The sequence below is a fragment of the Ambystoma mexicanum genome, chromosome 6q (assembly GCF_040938575.1).
Source record: "Ambystoma mexicanum isolate Mex_15411 chromosome 6q, UKY_AmexF1_1, whole genome shotgun sequence".
In the NCBI taxonomy this organism is placed as follows: Eukaryota; Metazoa; Chordata; class Amphibia; order Caudata; family Ambystomatidae; genus Ambystoma; species Ambystoma mexicanum.
Window position 1 is genome coordinate 894,248,802 of NC_090937.1, and position 20,727 is coordinate 894,269,528.

At 42.1% G+C, this 20,727-nt stretch overlaps 1 protein-coding gene across 1 annotated transcript in view; it reads left to right on the plus strand.

Moving 5' to 3' along the window:
* Positions 1-20,727, plus strand: part of GALNTL6 (polypeptide N-acetylgalactosaminyltransferase like 6) — a 2,999,321-nt gene that overhangs the window by 2,478,583 nt on the left and 500,011 nt on the right. Inside the window, exon 8 of the mRNA XM_069631416.1 lies at positions 13,650-13,833. Within this exon, the coding sequence (XP_069487517.1) occupies positions 13,650-13,833 (184 nt within the window). The remainder of the gene's footprint in view (positions 1-13,649; positions 13,834-20,727) is intronic.

Below are 20,727 nucleotides of genomic sequence, written 5' to 3' on the forward strand. Positions count from 1 at the left end.
TGTTCCCACGCATTGCCGATATTACCATCTGTGGAGTCCCTCAGGGGGCTTGTCTCTCCCCCCTGCTTTTTAACATTTACATTATCCCTTTATGTAGGGATCTTGATCATTCAGACCTTTTTTTCTGCAATTATGCAGAGGATTTTCAGTTGGCACTGGAGGTTGGTGGAGACCACAGTAAAGACCAACACACACTAGACCAGATCTATCAAATGGTGAAAAGCTGGATGACAACTAATTGGCTCTGCCTTAATGCCACAAAGACGGAACTAATGCTATATGGCCCCAAACAAACTAGAGAGAAGCTGGGTCCCCAGTATAACAGCTTCCTGGTTGATGGATGTCAGATACCAGTGGTACTCAAGGTTAAGACCATGGGCACCTATTTGGAGGCAAATGTAGACAACAAGGCCCATGTTGACGCAATCGTAAAAAGCACTAATTGTCATTTGAAAGTGCTTCGTCAAATGGCCCCGCTGGTTTCAGAGGAAAACCGTAAAAGTAATATTACCCAGAGTGGACTACTGCAACGCGCTCTTGGGAGGAGCGAAGAAGGCAGATCTACAAAGACTCCAAAAGATTCAAATTGCTGCGGTATGCATCGTCTTTCAGACCTGCTCCCTGCAAGTAGACATAGTTAAAAGAGCTTGTGGAAATGGCTGCACTTTTCATGTGCAGGCCGCACGGGCCTGCAATGCCCTACTGGCTCTTTTACGTAATACAGCAAATCTTCTGATCTTCCGGAAACAGTTGCAGACCTTTCTATTCTCATAAGGTTCTGATACAGCTACCCGGTTGTATTAGATAGGGCTCTAGCCTCCTTTTCATGGTGCCTGGATGCCCTTGGGCTTTTGAGCCTTATAAATAAAATAACATAACATAACATAACACTGAAGTTCTCAAGTTCTCTGACAAACAACTGCAACTTTTGCATCTTGGGTGACTCCCTCTGTGGCTAGTCCATTGGCAATGGCTGCCTAATTCCTTCCCCTCTGCACAGCAACCTACATCTTATAAGAATTATGAAATGCATGCAATTGATGCCAACATTCCCCATCCCACTGTGTAGGGGTTTCTGCCCAAAAGTAAGACACTTCCAGTAGCTTGACCCCGCCAAATGTTGTTGCGATATAGCAAACATCAGGGAGCTGCCACTGGACCAATTTGACTGGGGCCATCACTGGCACTAACTGAGCAGGCTAGTTTGGTACAGGGTTTTGGTACATACATTGAGCATAACATCACAATGCAACATTCTGGTCTTGGTACTTACTCGACCTGCTTCTTCAGTACCACTGGAGGCAGTGGTGTTGGCAGTCAGGCCACGAGTTTGCTCAGTGGAGCAAGGGTCGCCATTTGCTTGGTAAATGTCTAGATGCTGCTGCAGAACATGGTTTATCAGGACTGTCATCCACAGGGTGCAACCCATTCTCCAGCTTTCTCTCCCTGCTTCAACCTCTTCCCACATGTATCCACCCTGCATTAATCCATACCTCATGCTCCTCTACAAGCAGGTCCTTTGGGAGGCAAGGCAAATCACCAACTCCATCTCTCTGCTGGGTGGAGACCACTTCGTTCCTCTCAGACAGGAGCTATACATACTCATCATCCAGAGTGTTTGATTCATATGCCACTTCCATTCACATGATGACCATGCCCTTCCTCTGTGGGGCAATCCATAAGGGGCACTGCATGTCCTGGCTCTGTGGGAGCTTACAACATAGGCGTTAACTCCCTTGGCTCTGTGCTTGAGGCCTCATTCAATAGCCCTGGCCTTTCCTCCTCTTCCTCTCCGTATCATGAGGCCTTCTCCAATGTGCCAGTCTCCCTGCCGACTCAGAGAATCTGCAATGCTGTGTGTTGTTGGCCCATGATCAGGCAGCAACACACAGGATGAATTCCATCCATATAATATATGATGGAGGAATGTCCTCTCCTCCCACCTTCTGTCCCTCCCAGAATAGCAGGCAGACCATGAGAGAACAGCCCTAAAAACTTGGAGAAAAAGAGGAAGACGAAACAACCAGAACACCCAAATAACAATTTAACTGCCTAGTCTCTTCTTGACCAACAACACAAACAGCACACAAACAAGTATACTGTGAAAAGAAATACGCTTGTTATTGTTGTGTTTTGTCATTGGTTTGGGGAGTAGGATGAGGGACAGGGATTTGTTTGGATTTTTCTAGATTTTACTGGAGGATAATAAAGGACAAGAGGAAAGAGTAACTGTTTTGGCACTTAACAAACAAAAAGATAAAGGCACTTAAAAATGGTCAACAAATACTATAGAGACCAACGAACTAGACAAAACCCAACACATTACACATACAAATTTACAAACCTCTGCTCAAAGCAAGACAATGACACACCTAACACCATCCAAGTGTAAGCCTACTCTGTTTACTTCTTCCATCACAGGTTAGACAAGGCCACCAATCACAGGAAAATAGCAGGGCCTTTTATAAAGGGATGATCATCGTTCAGGAGTCTGATTGGTTACATGAACCCGAATGACTAAACAAGGAATTAATCTAGAGTTCTGAGGCAAAATAGGACAAGTAATTGTGAGAGACCTGGAAGCCCACTGAACGTTCCACCTGGGAATCATCCATGCTGAAATGTGATTCCACACTCATAGACCGAAATATTTGGAGGGTCAAGGGGTCCATTTTTGAGACGTCTTCTATGCTTTATAAATCTATACATCCATGTGAGAGAGGACACTGGTGCTGCCAACATAGAGGAAATGCAATATACTGATAAACACGATTCATACTAAGGGGGTGGCACTGTCTAACTCTACATGCTCAGGTGATAAGACTAACTGTGAAGATGAATTCACAGTATCGTTTTACTAAAATGTTAATTTCTTCATGGCTCCCTTTCAATAAAGTTTTCTGTAGATTTGTCTTTCCCTTATATGAACATCAAAACATATTCTAAAGTTCTGTCTCTGCACATTGTTAAGTTCTAGCCTAATCGTTGAAATAAAGACAAGGTGAATTTTACATACAGATGTGAAAATAAAGAATGCATCAACAACTTTCGATATACACAAGATAGTGGCAAGGCTCAGTCACAGTGAAAGTAAATAGTTTAGAGTTAATAAATAACGAAGAGTTCATGAAGCATTACATGTATGTGCATAGCTTGTTGTGTTATTCTAGAATACTTGAACATATTTTGACCTAGGAGAGGTGGAATACTTCTGTAAATACATCGCTTTACATTCTCTCAGGTAAGGGAAAATAAAGAAAATGGAAAACCTCCTTGCAGGTTGTTGTGTCCTCTTACTGGTGTGTCATTTACTTTAATGTGTAGAGTGCATGTTTCTCAGCGCTGCTGTCAGGGATGTGTCTGGTACCTCTGACTCTGTAGTGTACAGATGTGGTGGCAGCTGCTCAACAGCCTCAAACACTACTAACAAGAGCTGCCACTTAACCGCAGATGTTCTCAATGCGATTTGTTCCTTCTGCTCCATGTGGATCTGCTCAATACAATATTAGTTCAGGAGGAGGAAACAGGGATCTCAAAGGATAGCTCTCATCTTGGCTGGGCACTGAGAAGCCCTGAGATATTTGATATGTTCAATTGTGCACATAACTCGCAACCAACAAATGATTCTTTCCATCTTGTATAACTGAACTTACTTGTTTGTTTGTGCTCCCACAAGAACATGCAAAAAAAAAGTTATTTCATAGCTAGTTTATGAAAAATGATCTATCCATTTTTAATGAATTATCATATTCCAGTAAATTGCAATCTTCACTTTACATTGTTCTCATAATGATGCTCTTGCTTAATTGTATGGTTATTGCTTCACAGATGAGACTGATATGAGTCCTAGGGCCTGATGTTTTATAGTGCTGCAATTCTATTGTAGTAAAAGCTCTGTGATTCAGGCCTTTAGTTCAATGCATGTTGGTTTTCCAGGAAATAGTTTCACCATATTTCAATTTGCTCTAAACCAAGTCTAACACAGAGAGCCTTTTGACCACTAATATTATGACAATACTCTCTGAGACTACCGACCATTATTGCATAAGGTAATGCCCCCGGGGTCCATAGTTACAGGCCAGTCAAGGGCCAGTCAAGGGGCTTATTGCAATTAGTACCCCATCTCGTTAGACTGGAGTACTAACGTTTTTTGTTTTTTTATCCGGTTGCAAGATATGTTGCATTTCGTGGCTGAAAGAATAGTTACAAAAATGGCTGCTGAGGCTGAAAACGTAGTCTGTTTTCTCTTTCCTTAGCGGCCATACTAAACAAAAAAAATGGAAGAGGAAGAAGGGACTACATGTAGCGCCTTCTCACTTTCCATGGTGGCCGGAAAAAAGAACAAAGCAGCGCGAGGGTAACACAAAAGCGTGAACGGGCTTACCATCAGTTAAGGCTCGCAAATAAACCAATCGGTTCTTTTGCAAGCAACAATAAAACCTGCACCGGGTACTAACTGTAAATAAAACAGTTTGAGGGTAATTTTTGAGTCCCCTGTAAGAACTCAGCAAGGACCTGTTGTGTTTGCACTTTTGCGTACACAGGTCCCACAGTGCCATGTTCTTCATTTGCATGGCAGAGTGCAAAAGGGGAGTGTAGAAAGGTTACATACTTGTATGCCATCCTTTTGCACTCAGCCATGCAAATTGGGTAAACCGCATTTACAATGCATCCCTATGGAGTTTGCCTGCTTTTTGGTGATGTATAAAAACAGGCCGACTTAATAGGAATCTACAGTATTTGTGCCAGCATGAAAATACATGCTTGATCTGCAGGGACACATATGCGAAAGAAAGATGCAAAGATAGAAAAAGGGCAGTTTAAAAACACGTATGTGAGCTGCGTCCTGCACAAAGCAGCTGAAAAATGATTTGGGCAAGGAAACGTGCGATGTTAGCAGCCCATCAATAACAAGAGTATAAGTATAAGTCCAATGTTACATGAAAAGGCACACAATGAAATCTTCCCAGTTAACCAAAAGTATCCAGCAATCTTTTGTGAAATGGAAAAATAGCCCAAGCTCTTATGAGGAGCACAACAGTTTATAGGAAAATGAAAAACCAAATTGGGCCTTGTATTGTGTCTATTTCACTGAAAATCAGCTTTGAATATAGTGAAGATATGTCTTTAATAGGCGTTTAATTTCAAGCATGTATAATGTTGCTCTGTTTTGTGGATGTATAAACGATATGCTAGGAAAAATAAAATGACTGTTAAAGTCTTCATTGGTGAAACAAAACACCTTGCCCTGGAAGGTAAAGGAGCAAACATGGGCTGGCAGCTCTGTACTTCAAAGGACATTGCACTATGGCAACCATCATTCTAAGAAGTCATAAAGGCCTCCAGGAACTGGTATTGCATTTTAGATTTGAATGTCTCAAGGCTTAGTAGGACTGTTTATTGTTGTTATACTCCTCTGCCCCCCCTCCCTTTTAGTCTTGTGGCACCTGGAAACACCTGCTGTGTAGGTGCCTTACAAATGTGTAATAAATAAAAATGAAAAATAATAGATTATGATTCATCCCATTATATCAAATAATGCACAATGTGAAATTTACATATGGAATCATATTTCTGCTTGTAATTAATGAATGGAAGTTCCTAGAGACTTCATTTGTTGTTTTAAATCCGAGTGAAAAGCTCAATTATCTGAATGTAAAAGAATACTTTTGTGATATTTTATTCATTATGTAAATTAGGCAAAAGTGGATATCTTCACGCAAAAATTGTGTGCGCCAGTGTTTATATATCCTAGTATGCATGCCAGTGAGCCTGTTATCCTAAGAGGGAATTTTTTTTTTTATATAAAGGTGTTGTTAGAACTGATTTTCTATACTCTGGCCTGGTGGACAGATGTATAGAAGTCCAACCTATATTGTGACAGGGACAACTCTTGGAAGCTGTAGCCAAACCAGTTTAGGTAGCAGTGACAGGCGGTCTAGGCTAAGTTCTAGGCTAAGTTCTTCAGAGGTGGTGAGCTTGTATAGGGTCCCCAATGAGGCCCAATGAGGCCACATAGTGGGAATCACAAATTACACTTAGGCAGGATGTATACAAATACAGTTATTATTTATTGTCCAAAACACACTGTTGAAAAATGACTATCACACAAGACTGATATACATAGGCACATGTATACATTCACTTGGTTATAGGGCATAATACATATCAGAAACTCCTGCAAAGGAAATGTTTGATTAGTATTGTGCACTCAAGGTCCACATAGATGATCCCTAAATAGAGTTGTCCAGCCCTAAGTTGTCTGGGGCCATTTGCCCAATAGTTCAGGATAGAGTTCCACAGAAGTTATGAAACAACAGAAAATGCAGGTAGGGTCTACGGGGTCCAGTGAAGCATTCTTGGGGTTAGGGCACAAGTAAAACTAACTACCAAAAGTAGCCCCAACTTTCAGACTGCTTGCGCAAGCAAGCTGTGGCAAAGCCAACATTGTTTCAATAAATGTTCATTATAAGCCCATTGACTTATAATGGGACTATAGGGGTAGGTTAGAAGCTCTGTAACTTACCCCCCATACTCCATTCCTTCCCCAGATGTGGCCGGACAAAGGAAGAGGGTCTGACATTGCTTTTCCCACCAAAGGCCACAGTCCTCGATTCCCCAGAGTTGCCGGTTCGAGCTGATCTCCGGTTAGTGTCTTTCACTGTTGCAAGGAAGGATGGAAGATTGCAGCAAAACACGATGCAGGACCCCTCTCAGGATGGGACTCGGGTTGGGTAAGCAATTTTGGATGGTGGTCACCATAGCATGGCAAAGTAAAGGGACTTAGCAGCCGCAGTCAGACTTTCCCTCCTATCCCGGGTCCCCTTAATGCAAGGATTCCGACATTTTGCGGAGGTCAGTCTCGTAGGGCCAGCTGAAAATCCCCTAAGTTTCAGGACAAAACTCAGAATGGTGACACCAGCAGCATGGTAGCCCAGAATTGAGCAAGGCACTACTGAAGTCTTTCTTTGGCAGGGCACCGAGCAGACATCAGGAATGGATGGTCTCTCCACTCCAAGGGTTGCCAAAGATCACAAGCAAGACAGGGATCCTCCAGGACCGCAGCATTAGTTGGTCGCCAGGCCTCCTTCAGTCAGGTCTCAGGTTTCTTTGCAGGTCTCACTGCTGGACAGGAGACTTGGCTCCTTCAGGTTTCTCCAGGATCTCTGAAGAATGGGTGCAGGAGTTCTCTTCTTATCCTAAAAGCCAGGTAAGAGCTGCTGCCCTCACTGGCCAATAGCAGGACTTGCCCACACACACACCCCAACAGTGGTCCAATCAGTACCACTAGTTGGATCATTTATGCATGCTACTCTGACACACCAAAACCAGTTTGTGGATTGGGACCAGACAGCCCCAGCCCACATCATGCCAGCAAACATACACAGCCCTGTGGTAGCCCACCAAAAGCTTCTGCTTTCCCGGGCACTAGAAGTCCTTATAAGGATTTTCCTGGCCTCTTAGGCCAGCAAGAAGGCTAAAGAACTAGATGTGAAAAGGAGAAGCGAAACATTTTGTGCCATGACAATGTTTGTCCAGTGGCCACAGTTAGTAGCCAAACGCGTTAAACGTGGTAAGGCTAAAACAAAAATTCCCCAAAGTAGGAAAAAGTCACTGCTGCACCAGCTTATCTTTTAGCACACCTAGAGTAATCAAAAATCCTCTAAGTGTTAGTCTAGGGCTAATACAAAAATGTACACCATTGTAAGCTGCATTGTACAATGATAATAGGTTACCACAAGTGATACAAACGTAACCAAAAGTGGTAACACTGTAACACAACTAAGGGCAATAATGTTTCCCAGTACAGACAGCCTGAAGGACATGTCAATTTCCCCATAATATATGGGCAAATGCCAGTGCAGTGAAGCTTAAGGCTTCATTGCACTGCAAAACGTACAGGTCAGATTAAAAAATAAAAGAACAAAGTTTAGGGGTTCCATAAAGATGGAAGGAAAGGTTCAGTAAAGAGAAATCTTTCCTAACAGGTGTCAGAAGGAAACATGAACATTCTGCAACTCATCCACCATATGTCGTGCTGAGATGAATCTCACATTATTCAGTTTGCTATATGAGAGTAATCTAATAAACAGATTAGTAAATTGATCAAATGTGAGAAATATGTTATTCCCTAAACGAGAATTGTTTAATGTAGAATTATCCAAGATGACATCCATTGAAATGAGAGGGAAACGGGGTGTAAAAGTTACTCCCATTAGACTGCCTCCTTCATTAATAAACCCAGCGAGTACAAAGAGGGTGGGTTAGTGTGATGTCACTTTTGGAGCCCAATTCCATCACATACTTTGACCAAATAGATTAGAGAAACTATACACACTGCTAAAGGTATTTTTTCTGCTATATAAAACCATTAGATCCCAGGGACGGATATTCACTGACTCGCTAGCTCACTGACTGGCTGGCTGATGGACGGAAAGAAGGAAAGAAAGAAGAATTGATAACAACAGAAAGGAGAAGAAAATAGTTGGCTTTCCATTGGACCCATGTTTTTAATTAGCAGCCTCACCCTGTTAGAGAGGCCTATTTGGAGTTAAAGATCCAGGCTTTCTCCAGTGGAAGAGACACCAAACATGCCCAAAACAAAAAGAAAGAAACCAGACTTTGAAGGGAAGATGATCCATCTGTTTGGCTGACGCCAACCAGTTCATAGAGGGGTAGAGTTGTGCCAGTCCTTAGCAGTATGTTCATCTGTCTGGAAGACAGACAAAAGACACTAATATGTACATGTAATATGATGGGGAAATAATCCTATGGGACCCATGCTCTTAAGGGGAGTAGATAAAACCCTGGCCCCTGTCACTATTAGGTATTGAGGGGTGCAGGTCTGTAAGTTGGCTGTAGATCCTGTGAAGTTAGGGAATAATTAAGAAATTAATATGATTCTGGAATGATGTACTTGATAGAATAGGTCCTATGGTGTGTTTGCACAGAGCTATTGTAATGATAAAAAGCAGGTGAGTAGTCGGGGAGCCAAAATAATATTTCACTGTGTGCACCCTAAAGAAATAATGTATCTGAAGTAATATATGGTTACATCACCAAGCATAATACTTTCACTGGTGTTGAGCCATTCAAGACAAAAGGAAAAGAGTTATTAATGGCAACCTTTTTCCATGTTTAAGTTGCCCATTGAAAATTACAAATGTATACTCTTACATGGAAATGCAATAGAAACACCACTAAAGGAAATTTAGAAAACATATATGTTCATTTTGCGAGTGATTCTCGGATTCTCGGATTCTCGTGCAGGATTGCTAAGTAGTTGTCTTGCAATTGAGTTTATTCGAGGACTCTGTTTGTAATTCTGACATGTCTATTTGGTGTAGCGGGGAATGTTTAATTACAATTAATACAAAGTTGAAAGAGATTTAGATAGGCAGGGATGTTTTGATTTAATTGGGTCTCCTTTAAAATGACAATTCTGTTCAATGCATGCTGGATGCACACTCACTGTGTGTTTTAAATATGCACATTAAATAAATGTAGCAAAGAAAAGTGATGCAATCAGTGTATTGAATATTCTTCATTGTAGTTACCAATTGACCTTGGAGGTTCCTAGGTGCATAATTGATTGATAATGAAATTGATTAATTTATTTCTATTTTATTCCTATGCAACCCTGTGTGTTTCTTGTCCCAAAAGGGGGGTAGGGTGAGGTTGTAGTGAATCGATATTGTTAAATTGGGGGTCGTGCCTGGTTTGGGTGGGTGGAACATTCTCCCAAATTGGATGTCACCTGATTAAAACATACTGCAATGCAAATGCTGGATAATGTGTGTGGTGGAGAGGAAGTGGGAGGCTGAATTGTACCTTATTATCCATTCCTACTCTACACCACACACAGGAATGAATATAGGGCTTAATGTAAATGAAATGCATAAAAGCCATACAATGGGCTTTTATGCATTTCATTTACATTACACCCCAGATCAAAAATAACTGCTTTGGGTTTTGGAAGTTAAGCAAAAATAAATCATGCCTATATTTTACCTTTAATGCCTTCATGAAAAGTGTTTTCCTTTGTGGTAAGAGTTGGAATTAAAGCATAGTACAATCATATTTATTACAAAAGCTGTTTAGGAAAACGGTGTTGCTATTGATTATGAACCAATGGTTTTCTCTAGCACCTCATTGCACCTGAGATGGGTTCTTGATATACATACATTTATTAATGAAAACAATATTAGTAAGAATAATAACAAAGAAAATAATAATAATAATAATAACAATAATAATAATAATAATAATAATAATAAATAAATAAATAATACATCATAATAATAATAATAACAATTACTATTATTATTATTATTATTATTATTATTATTTGCCATCGCTGCATTTCCATGACACTTGGCAAATTTCAAGAAGACCAAACTAAAAAAGGAAACCAGCAGGACCCGATTTCGTACTGCAGCCCATAAGCAATTGTCTCTACCTCAGATTTTCCACACCACAGATAAGCCCTGTACCTCCCCCAATCATGGAGTTATTTCACAGTTTAATTAAGCCAATGTCTCCCATGGAAACTACAATTTACACGTCCATCACTTAGTTGTGTACGTTTCAGGCAGGGCACTGCTTCTTTGCTGGCTCAGTGCTGTTTTTGCTCAAGAAGGAACTACAATGCCCAATCCTTTTCCTGGAAAACACAATGTATCCTGATATATCTTTTGCCCCTGCTTGCCCTCTCCCGCCATCCAAAAACACAACAAGTCTAGTTGGTGTGTTATGAATGAATTCCTATACCTCATTTAAACATCCATATTAATTATGAAATGTCAGTTCAAGCAGTGTCCAGAGGCCACATTCCGTATATTGTGTGGGCACCAAAAATGTCCACACACGGCACTGATAAATATATTGATCATACATCAATGTAAATGCATTATTAAAGACACAGTACAGTGGTGCAGCAAAAAAAAAGCGGTAAAACTGAGCAACTCTGTTAATGCTACATTACCGCTCTGCCGTACTGTTGGTTTGGTGGTGAGATGGAGGGAAAACCTCCAGCAATTCCACCGCCTTACTTCCAAGAAACAGCCAAATCGGCAGAATTACGGCATGTGGTAATTCTGCTCACATCCCACTGATGAGGACCGACAAGGCCTAAACACGTGTCTGGGGTTGCTGTTGGTACTCTTGTTCAGAGAACATGTTCCTAGCATTTCGGTGCTGGACTGCCCAGGTGGGTGGGATCAGACTGATGTGCAGATTAACATTTCTCCTCTGTGAAATGTACAGCGAGCTAAAATGTGGTTGTAGACCCTCCCAAGTGGGCATTTTCCCATAGAACAGGTTATTGGGGCGTGTTCGTTCTCAATAGCGGGGCTCACAGACCTGCTTGTGCATGCATAACCAGCAAGGCCAAACGTTGAGTGGAAAATATACAGTATTTGCAGCCAATTTCCAATTGTAATTGGAAACGTATGCAGATAGCACGATTTCCTTTCAAATACATGCCCGTGTAGATGGGCTGGCGAAGATTCGTTCTTTAGTTAATAATATAGTACTAAAAAGAGCGGGTGATGGTTGACATGCAGAGACGAGGTGTCACCGCATGGAAATATGCAATCTGTTGTTTGGTACGAATAAGGACATGGCTGCATGTGGTGGTACATATGTGCCCAGTGGAAGCTCCCCCAGTTCACTGTGAGTGATGCTCAGGCCTCTGCATCAATCAGGCAGCTCGAGGAGCAATCCCTTTCCCTTCTCTCCAGTTCCCAGGAAGAAAAAAAGCGCTGCTATTTCATATCCACTTGTTTCTGTCTCTACGAAAGAAATTGCTTCGACTTCGTAGTTAGAGGTGTGCGTTCCCACAGGGAGCAATTTGTCACAGCTGATCAATTACTTACAGTGGGACACATTGATCACTGGGCAGCAGAGAAATAATGCGAAGACATGTTCTCCAGCAGTAGAAATCTATAGAAACAGCCTCCTGTCTGAAAGAAGATAAACTCCAAAAAGGGCCTAAACCTGAGTGTGACTGGGAAAGCTTCGTCGGGACCCGCATCTGTGCGCCATTGCCCAGGTTATGTCTCATATTTGTATTTTTGAATGGGCAACGCATTGACTTTGATCGTAGCCGTTGTTCTGACCTTGACCTTTCCGTTGTCATGTTTTTGTTACACTACTGTGACAAATCAATTCATCATGTTGCCTATCGATGTCAAAGGTATGTCACTGAGACAGTAGATGAACGTGATTTAGAGGTGCAATATTTCCATCAGCAAGATAGGCTTCAGCTGGCTTCCCAAACACGTTTAACTGATGTTGCCGAGTACCAAATAATACCTATTTCCGTATGACTGATGGAGGCAGGTACACCCCGATTACAACTATTTGTTAAGTCTCTTTATACACGCTTGCTTAATGATTTGAAGAACACACAAAGTTCAACAAAAACAAGCAAAAACGAGTTTAAACTGTGCGGCTTAAGAAGTGAATCAGGTTTATTGTGGACTTTAAAGAATTCGGAGAGTTGTGTCGGGCTTTCCTGATGCAAATTCACCTGCCACAGCTGTGATCACAGATACATTAGATTATTTTTGCAGAAGGTCTCCAAAACAGTGGTCATTGCACTGCTAGAAAGCATGTACCATGCTAGAGGGAGGGGGGCGGATGGAGGTGGGTTGCCCTGTTTGAAAACATTTGTACCAAGGAGAATCATGGGGGCTGGCTACCATGCCTCATGCTCATTTCTGGCATTCCAGTCAGCTAATGACAGTGTCTATGTGACGTAGGGCGCCTTATGTATTTGTTTATTTATTTATGGATTCAGTAGACTTACTTGTCCCAATGTTGAGGATGCACTTCACTTCTTAAACATCGTTTGGAGGATTGTTGATGGGCCGGGATTGTGGATCTCTTGGAGCAGATATTCCACCATTACTCTGGAAAAACACATGTTTGATCTGTTAGGAATGTTAGTGCAGCTGTTATGAATATTAACACACACAAAACGTGTCGATCAAAGACGCATTAGAAAAGATCAATTGTGACAGAGAAGTCCTGCATTACAGCCACTTGATGTGTGTGAGAACCACAGTCCATGCTGCAAATCACTAGTGATAAGTTAGTGAAGGACCCTTATTGAAATCCGATTTGACATTGCCCCTTCTCGAATGCACCTTGTTTGGCATCATTTCCTGATTATTCTGTTGAGATTAGGGTGCATGAGCTCTCCCTCAGTTCAGAGAGAATGGCTGCGGGCCATTACATTCTCAAGCTTCTAAACACCCTTGTAGCAGGGAAGAATAGGGCTATGTTTAAGCACAGCAATCTTGAAGCAGGAAAGGTATTCCATGGTATGTATGTGTGTGTCTTCGGGAAAGAGATCGGGGGAAATGTGCAGCCTCTGAGTGACAGAGATATACAGGTCTCACTGGGATAGACCCCCCCTTGAAAGTTATAATTGTTTCTAATCATTCCCCTGCTGCCGGAAGTCCAGAGTAAAAAAGGAATGTATGTGGAAGTGAAAAGCAGAGAGGCATGGCAGGGGTTGTAGAGAGTGCAAACAACTGTCTTCCTCTTCCGCAGAGAACCTCTGTCTTCCCTCTGCTGGAATATGATGGATGGCCCGGTGGCTGGAATGTGCATTGCCTTACATGTCGCTTTCCTTTTTTCAGACCAGATTGCCCTGAACCACAGGACCATTGTGTGCCCCATGATCGACGTCATTGACCACAATCACTTTGGCTACGAGGCGCAAGCCGGAGACGCCATGCGCGGGGCCTTCGACTGGGAAATGTACTACAAACGCATCCCAATCCCCGCTGAGCTCCAGAGGGCCGATCCCAGCGACCCCTTCGAGTGAGTACCTCTCAAGGCTATATGGGACGGGGAGGAACTGGCCCGTAGGGCTCATTTAAACATTGGCATACATGAAAACAATTAGAAATAATCAAGGCAGCTTGCTGTTTTAAAGAAAGAAAACAACCACAAAATACGACATGTTCTGAAATCCGTTATCAGACTAACTGGTATGTTTTCTTTGCGAGCTTTCAAAACCACATGTGTCCATTCCTCGAGCAGTTATCAGCGATTATGAGTAATTTGATCATCTCCAACAAATATGAAAATGCAAAGGAGAACATCAGGTTCAGTGCTTAATTTGTAAGGAAATAAGTGCCATAGCCCAAATATTTTCTAGCACGTGTGCGACACTGTGGCCGGGCAGTTCCGCACCATTGCTTTCACCACCCACAGCTGCTCCGCACAGTGTTGACACATTTGGGGTTAGACTACAGCTCACACCTGCTCATTGTGGTTGATGGATGCTCTGGCTATCATTACTTCATAATCAATCTGTGTCTGAGAAAATACATGCCAGGCCTCAGAAATAAGTGCCAGGGCTCAGCCCTGGCAAACACCTCCACAAATTAAGCACTGATCAGGATACTGCAGAAAGTTGTGCAACATTACTGCATGAATCAAGGCCTGTGCCTCTAATGCTGACGAGACAGAGTGTGAAAGGCACTGCAAAGTGGGGCATTAACTGAATGAAATTGATGACAGTTTTATTTTTTGTATTGTTTAAAGTGCAAACCTAGTTCAAGCGCAGTGGAACTCTGTACAGGGAGAATGCACGCACACACACACACTTTTCCCTGTTATTCCCCACAGAATTCTTCACACCTCCGCTAGGCTTGGAGCCTGTTTACAGGCAGCAATTGAGGCATTGGATGAGCCCGTACATTATTGTATCACATACTCTGTTCGAGATTGCTGGTACTTTTCTCTGTGCTGCCATATTGTAAGCGTAGGGGCATCACATCACAGCAGTTTCAAGCTGACTTGTAAATAATCTTTGATAAGCCGGCTCTTGATCCCGGCTTCGTGTGGTTCAGATCATTTTAGGTAGAGAATGTCTATATGAAGGGCTCAGTCTTGTTTATGTTTGTCATTCTTCTTGTTGTGGTCGGCCAAGCCTGGGTTTATGCTCATATGTCACCAGGGAGAATGTGCTTAGCTCGGTCGAGTTAACTGTGATGTGTGCATTCACTTTACAAATCTCCTTTGTCAATACCTTGATTCACTTGAAAGCTCTGTGAACACTTCTCTAGAAATAAGTGTGGTTCCCCCACAGCAGGCAGTCATGCTTTCAAGCTCAAAGAAACCAATAGGGAAACGCGAGGCAGTTAACATACTCAAAGGACACCACATCACAAAAGATCATGCTGTCAGCAGAGGATAGAGGCAGAGCACACTGAGCCCCGCCACGTTGCTTTAACTAACACCGCAGAGCACACACCCATGACAATTATCCTAGTAAACAATGTACGCCAAAGGTTGCTCACCAGACAATTAAGGGAGTGATCAGATGAAACATTCACTGGTGTGCTTCCACACAAACTTTAACCCTAAACATGCATCCAAAGGCGCGCAAATCATCGGGAACACAGATTCAAACATAAATGCCATTTGACTATACGCATAGTGGCTCACTAGGCACGGATCACACGCTCTGAACAGACATGCTAAATCAAGCAAAATACTGCAATGTGCATGAATGTTGCAACGCATAGCTTTTTACGGAACATATTTGAAGTAATATGACATTGTAAGTGAATTTCTGAACAGAAGAATAAAGCTGACGCCAGGGCAGGCGTGTTTTGATTTTTGTTTTATTATCGTAGGAGTGGAGGTTTTTTTGGCATCATTTTCATAAGCTTTCAGCGTTTAATTTTCCTCTAAACTACAGTCTAAGCACAATCGAATTTTATCATCATGTTGTTATGAAATGTCTAGCAAATTGTTCATGTTGGAGAGTGTTCTTTTCTTTATCAATCTCATGTAAAACAAATGAAGGGTTTAAGTTCAGAGTTGGGGAGTGAGAAGCAGGTGTGGATGGCACTGCATTTAAGATCTCTTATTTCAACATCACCAACAGCAGGAGGTCAGAACTGCCAATAATAAGAAGAACGCTGTTGGAGACATGGTTGAGGTAATGCAAGATTGCTCACAGACTTCATTTATAATAGCACACAGAATCTCAGTAGGGGCAAACAGATTGGCTGTACGATGACCTTCCTCAAATGTAACTATTGCAACTTCTTGGGCACTAGTTTATGTCATCCGTTCAAAATGTCTATATAAATACTTAAGCACTTTCAACTACAGGCCAATATGCACTGAACTGCCTAGCTTCTCTCTGTATCACAAAATGCAAATCTGTCAAGGGTACAGCAATTAACTCTACCCACCTATCTTCACCATGATACAGCAAACATACCCGTCACTGATATTTCTGTTGCCTTACCATCCCAATAAATACTGTTACCTACTATTAACACCTGACCTTTCTCTAACTTGTTAATAGCTTGTGGCTGGGGTGGGAAAGGGACCCAAAGCTTAACTGTCTATCCAGTTCTTAGAAACACATCAGGGGATACCCCTGGGGCAGAGGTGAGGTACCTGGTCAGGCTACCAGGCAGCCGCACACCCCATACTTCTCTCTGTGTGACCCAGTCCCAGTTGCACTTGGCCCAAAAGTCTGTTATGATTTTGTTGCCTGGGGCCCAGATGCCTTTCACTGGTCCCTTTAGTGTGAAACTGCATACTCGACATCCACAGATTAATCTTCTGTCCTGCTAGATGTCTCTCCAGGTCCATATACCATCAGGCACTCGGGAGTCATTTCCAAGGATTGTTGGCCAACTGTTTTGCTCCACATCACCATGGATACTTATAAGTTCTGAATTCAGATAGTGTTGCACTTCTTCACAGATTCACTGATTATTCAATAGACACTCAATAACTTCAAAGGTTGGTGATAGAACATACTTTATTAGGATGCATATTCAGTCTGTGTTATTCTGGCAAATATCTTGGGTGCCTGTGGAACACACTCCAGTTTCTTCTGTGTTAGTTATAGGGTTCAGATTAGTTAGCAAATAGCAGGATAGATCAACAGAGTTATTATAGACTTTTCCTAACACCACACTCTGATCCTCTGTACCACATTAGTCTGGTACAGCTCCCTTATGAAACCCATGGTGTAGGGGTTTCACATTCGTGGCCCTACTCTCATTACTGCTATGAGTCTTCTTCATCACCACCACTGTTATGTTGGTCCAGTGTCAATTCCAATATATTACCTTCAGAGCCTCTGTTCATCAAATAGTAAGTCATATCTGGAATGTGCAAGAGCTCGGGATATGTTCTGGGGTTGGTTTAACAACAGATGTCTCGTTCTCCTGCAGTTAATTAGATGTGGAAAAGGGATGTACGGACTGCTGTTCAGCAGCTGGCGCTATAAGGTAGTCATCACACAACAACCAACCTAGGGGTACTTCACATGTGTATGGAACAACACCATGGGCACACGTAAGCAGGAATATGAGAAGTCAAATCCAAACTACATGCTCATGTGCACCATCTATTGCACACCGGATAGGGTGTTCTTATGTGTTCCCCATGGTAACACCAAAGCAGTCTAAGCAACAGCCCATACAGACCTAGAATAAGACTTTGTGGTCAACACATGAAAAAAAGGTAGGGTACATCCGCATTGTTGAACCAGTCAAGATGAAGGGTAATCTGTTATTGAAGCACTCCTAAACCACTATCTTACTGTCCGCACTACAGGTTCACGAAACACAGCATTACTGCTGCTCAAAAAACTGGGGAAGGCCACCTATTATTATTTTCAAGACCCAAGGTCAGTTAATGAAGAGGTAGTCATTTCATCTCCTGTAGTACCAAGCACAGATAATATACTTTCCTGCATTCCCCCAGTTACCACACACTTTAACATTATAGAATTGTGCCCGGCATTCTTTTCCAACCCCTTTTCCAACCCCATACAGAAAGTCTGTCGACACAGATTTGCATTCTCACACAGAGGAATGCAGTAAAGCATGACCTTTTTTACCCCAGGGGCACATCGAGTCCCCTACCCTCTAACCCAACAATTCAAGAAAGATTTAGATGATATAAAGTTTCCTGGAGGGTCAGTTCTTACACAATATGTGGCAGACCTCTTAATATCCTGACTATCCTACACGGTTTATTAGCAGGACAGGTCTTATATGTGCACGTTCTGAGAAAGGCACACTGTGTTGGGCTTTTTGGGTACTGCCTGCAGTGGATCTTAGGATACACCAACTTCATTAAACCCATACATCAGTACACCTATTTGAACATTATGGAGCTATTGCAGTGAACAGGAGAAGCGGAGGAGGTAGTTAAGTAGTTAAGCCTGTGCACCTGCATTAGCACTTCCTTATTACAAGACAGGTTTCCCCCATATTGTCATGAGAGGAATGTTTTTTGCCTTAGCTGCCATAACCTTCTGCTATGATGTACACTAGAGGTCACTGTGTCTCATTTAGCTTTCTCCGGGTTTCTGAAAACTAAAACTCAGCACATGTTTTTTATCCTGAGTCAGTAAATATGAGATTCTTTGTTTATGTTCCTATAATGTCATATTGACCAGGTGCTCAGTTCTAAACCCAGCATCTTTGCTCCCAACAGCTCAAGTTGGGCAACGACACAATGCTGGACCCCATGATTGTGCAACTGTTACTAATTACTTATTCATTGCCCGAAACAATTTAATTGATGTGGCTGTCTCTGAAGAAGACCTGAGCTATTTTGTTGATGGGTCATGTTAAGAAGATCAGAATGGAAATTTGATTGTGGGGCACATGGTGTGTGAGTCTGGGGAAGTGGAAGTGAATGAGAGGTTGCCCTAGGTCATCTGTGCCCAAGTCCCCGATTTAAAAGCATTAAGTAGAGCATTCAGCCTAGCCTCTATACAGTCTGTCAACATAAACACTCACTCCTGATATGCATTTGGAATAGCCCATGACTTTGGTCAACAGTGGAATCATAAAGTATCCCAGACATTAGCAAGATGCATCATCAACAATATCCAATATGTGAAGGACCTCCTAGATGCTATTATGTTACAGGAAATATGTATCCATTATGCAGTGTGCCTCTCACCATCCGCTAGATGGTGAAATCAGTGATTGCAATGATTTTGCAGACTGAACAGAAACACTAGCTGTGGTATCTGACTCAGAGGAAGAGCATGATCTAATATAAGTCCTGTCCCGTCCCCTATCAGATTCTCGAGGATCGGGCCCTTGTGCAAGAACATATCCTCTCTAGTGAAAAAAAAACAATTAGATAAGAAACGGATGTTTATTGCATGATGACTCTCTGTGGCAAGATGACCAGGGTTGATTAATGGCAACCAAAATCCTATCATCACATTTTGTTAGGATGTACCATGGCCAGGCTCATGTATGAAGAAAAGGGATGGTCATGACATGGAACAAGTTATAGTTCACCACTGAATTCTCTAAAATGGCTAATGAATAGTGTAAGCATTGAAACATCTGTCTCCAGGATAGCATTGTAGCAAGCTGTACAGGCCACCAAGAAGGGCAGTTCCTCCCCCTTACAAACCACATTTCTGCCTATACAAATTCCTTGCTGTAATAAGTGGCAATACCTTCTAGTAATCTTTGACATGTTCTCTAGGTGGGTAAAGGCTTGTCCTTGCAGAAGGCTAGATGCTATTGTTGTTGTGAAAATACATGTGAGGGAGTTTGTGCCCAGAGATTTGGTACCTGTTAGCATCATAACTGATCAGAGACCCCACTTTGTCAAGAGTGTGGCAAAGTCCATCTTGTCCACTTTGAACATACAGCAAAATTCACATTGCCTGTAATGTCTCCAATCCGTAGGCCAGTAGAGAGATTTAATGGCAATCTCAAGAACAAATTGGCTAACCTCTATCAAGAAATCAGGCTGAAATGGGCCTGAAGTCCTTCCCCTTGTGTTGTTTAGTATATGTAGCAACCCAACCAAGAAAAATGTGGCCAAGTACCTATTAAGAGTTATATAGCAGACCACTACGTTTACTTTTGTCTCCACCTGTTGAAAATATTTATAAAAACTTACACTTGACTCTTAACACATTATTTGGGTATGTGACATCCTTAGCTCTCTGTCAGTCCCATTCACAACAAGGTTAAGGCAGCTTTGCACAAAGAACAACTAATGTCTGGCCATTCTCTGCAACCTGGTGACGTTGTCTGACTGAAGATATATCATAGGATGTCGGTTCTGACCCCCAAAATTAAAAGGTCCATTTCTAGTTCTATTAGTTTTGAATTTGGTGGTAAGACTTAGGTGCATTTGACCCATTTTAAACCGGTTGCCGCAACTGTGCCTTACAGGTCACAATGTCTGTTGTATATATTATTTCTCTATTGTTCTCTCCCCTGGTAATGAATATATTCTGTGTCACTTCCACTGAGCTAAAGCAGACCTATAACCTCACCAACATAATCACCACCTCAGATGTTAAGGCCATACAAATGGTTTGTGGTCCACTTGAAGACATGAATATGTGACATGAATGGGCCTTTAGGGTTGAAATGTGAATGTTGGCAATGGGATGGGGCTGTTTTTACTTCCCTCTTTGCTTCCCACCATCATTGGACTAAGTATTGCCTAGATAATTGTAAGAGGATTCAATTCAACACTACAGCTAAGTCAATGCCTAGTCTGGGATACTGAATGGAAACCCTTATTGATATATCTTTGTGTCCAGTTCATGAGTTCTGGATGACTACCCCTATATAACACCCCTCTCTTGGAATCCCCCTGACCCCACTGAGCCAAGAAGTAGTTCTGTTTTGCAAGTTTAAAAGGTTTATTTGAGAATTTAAACAATATATATATATA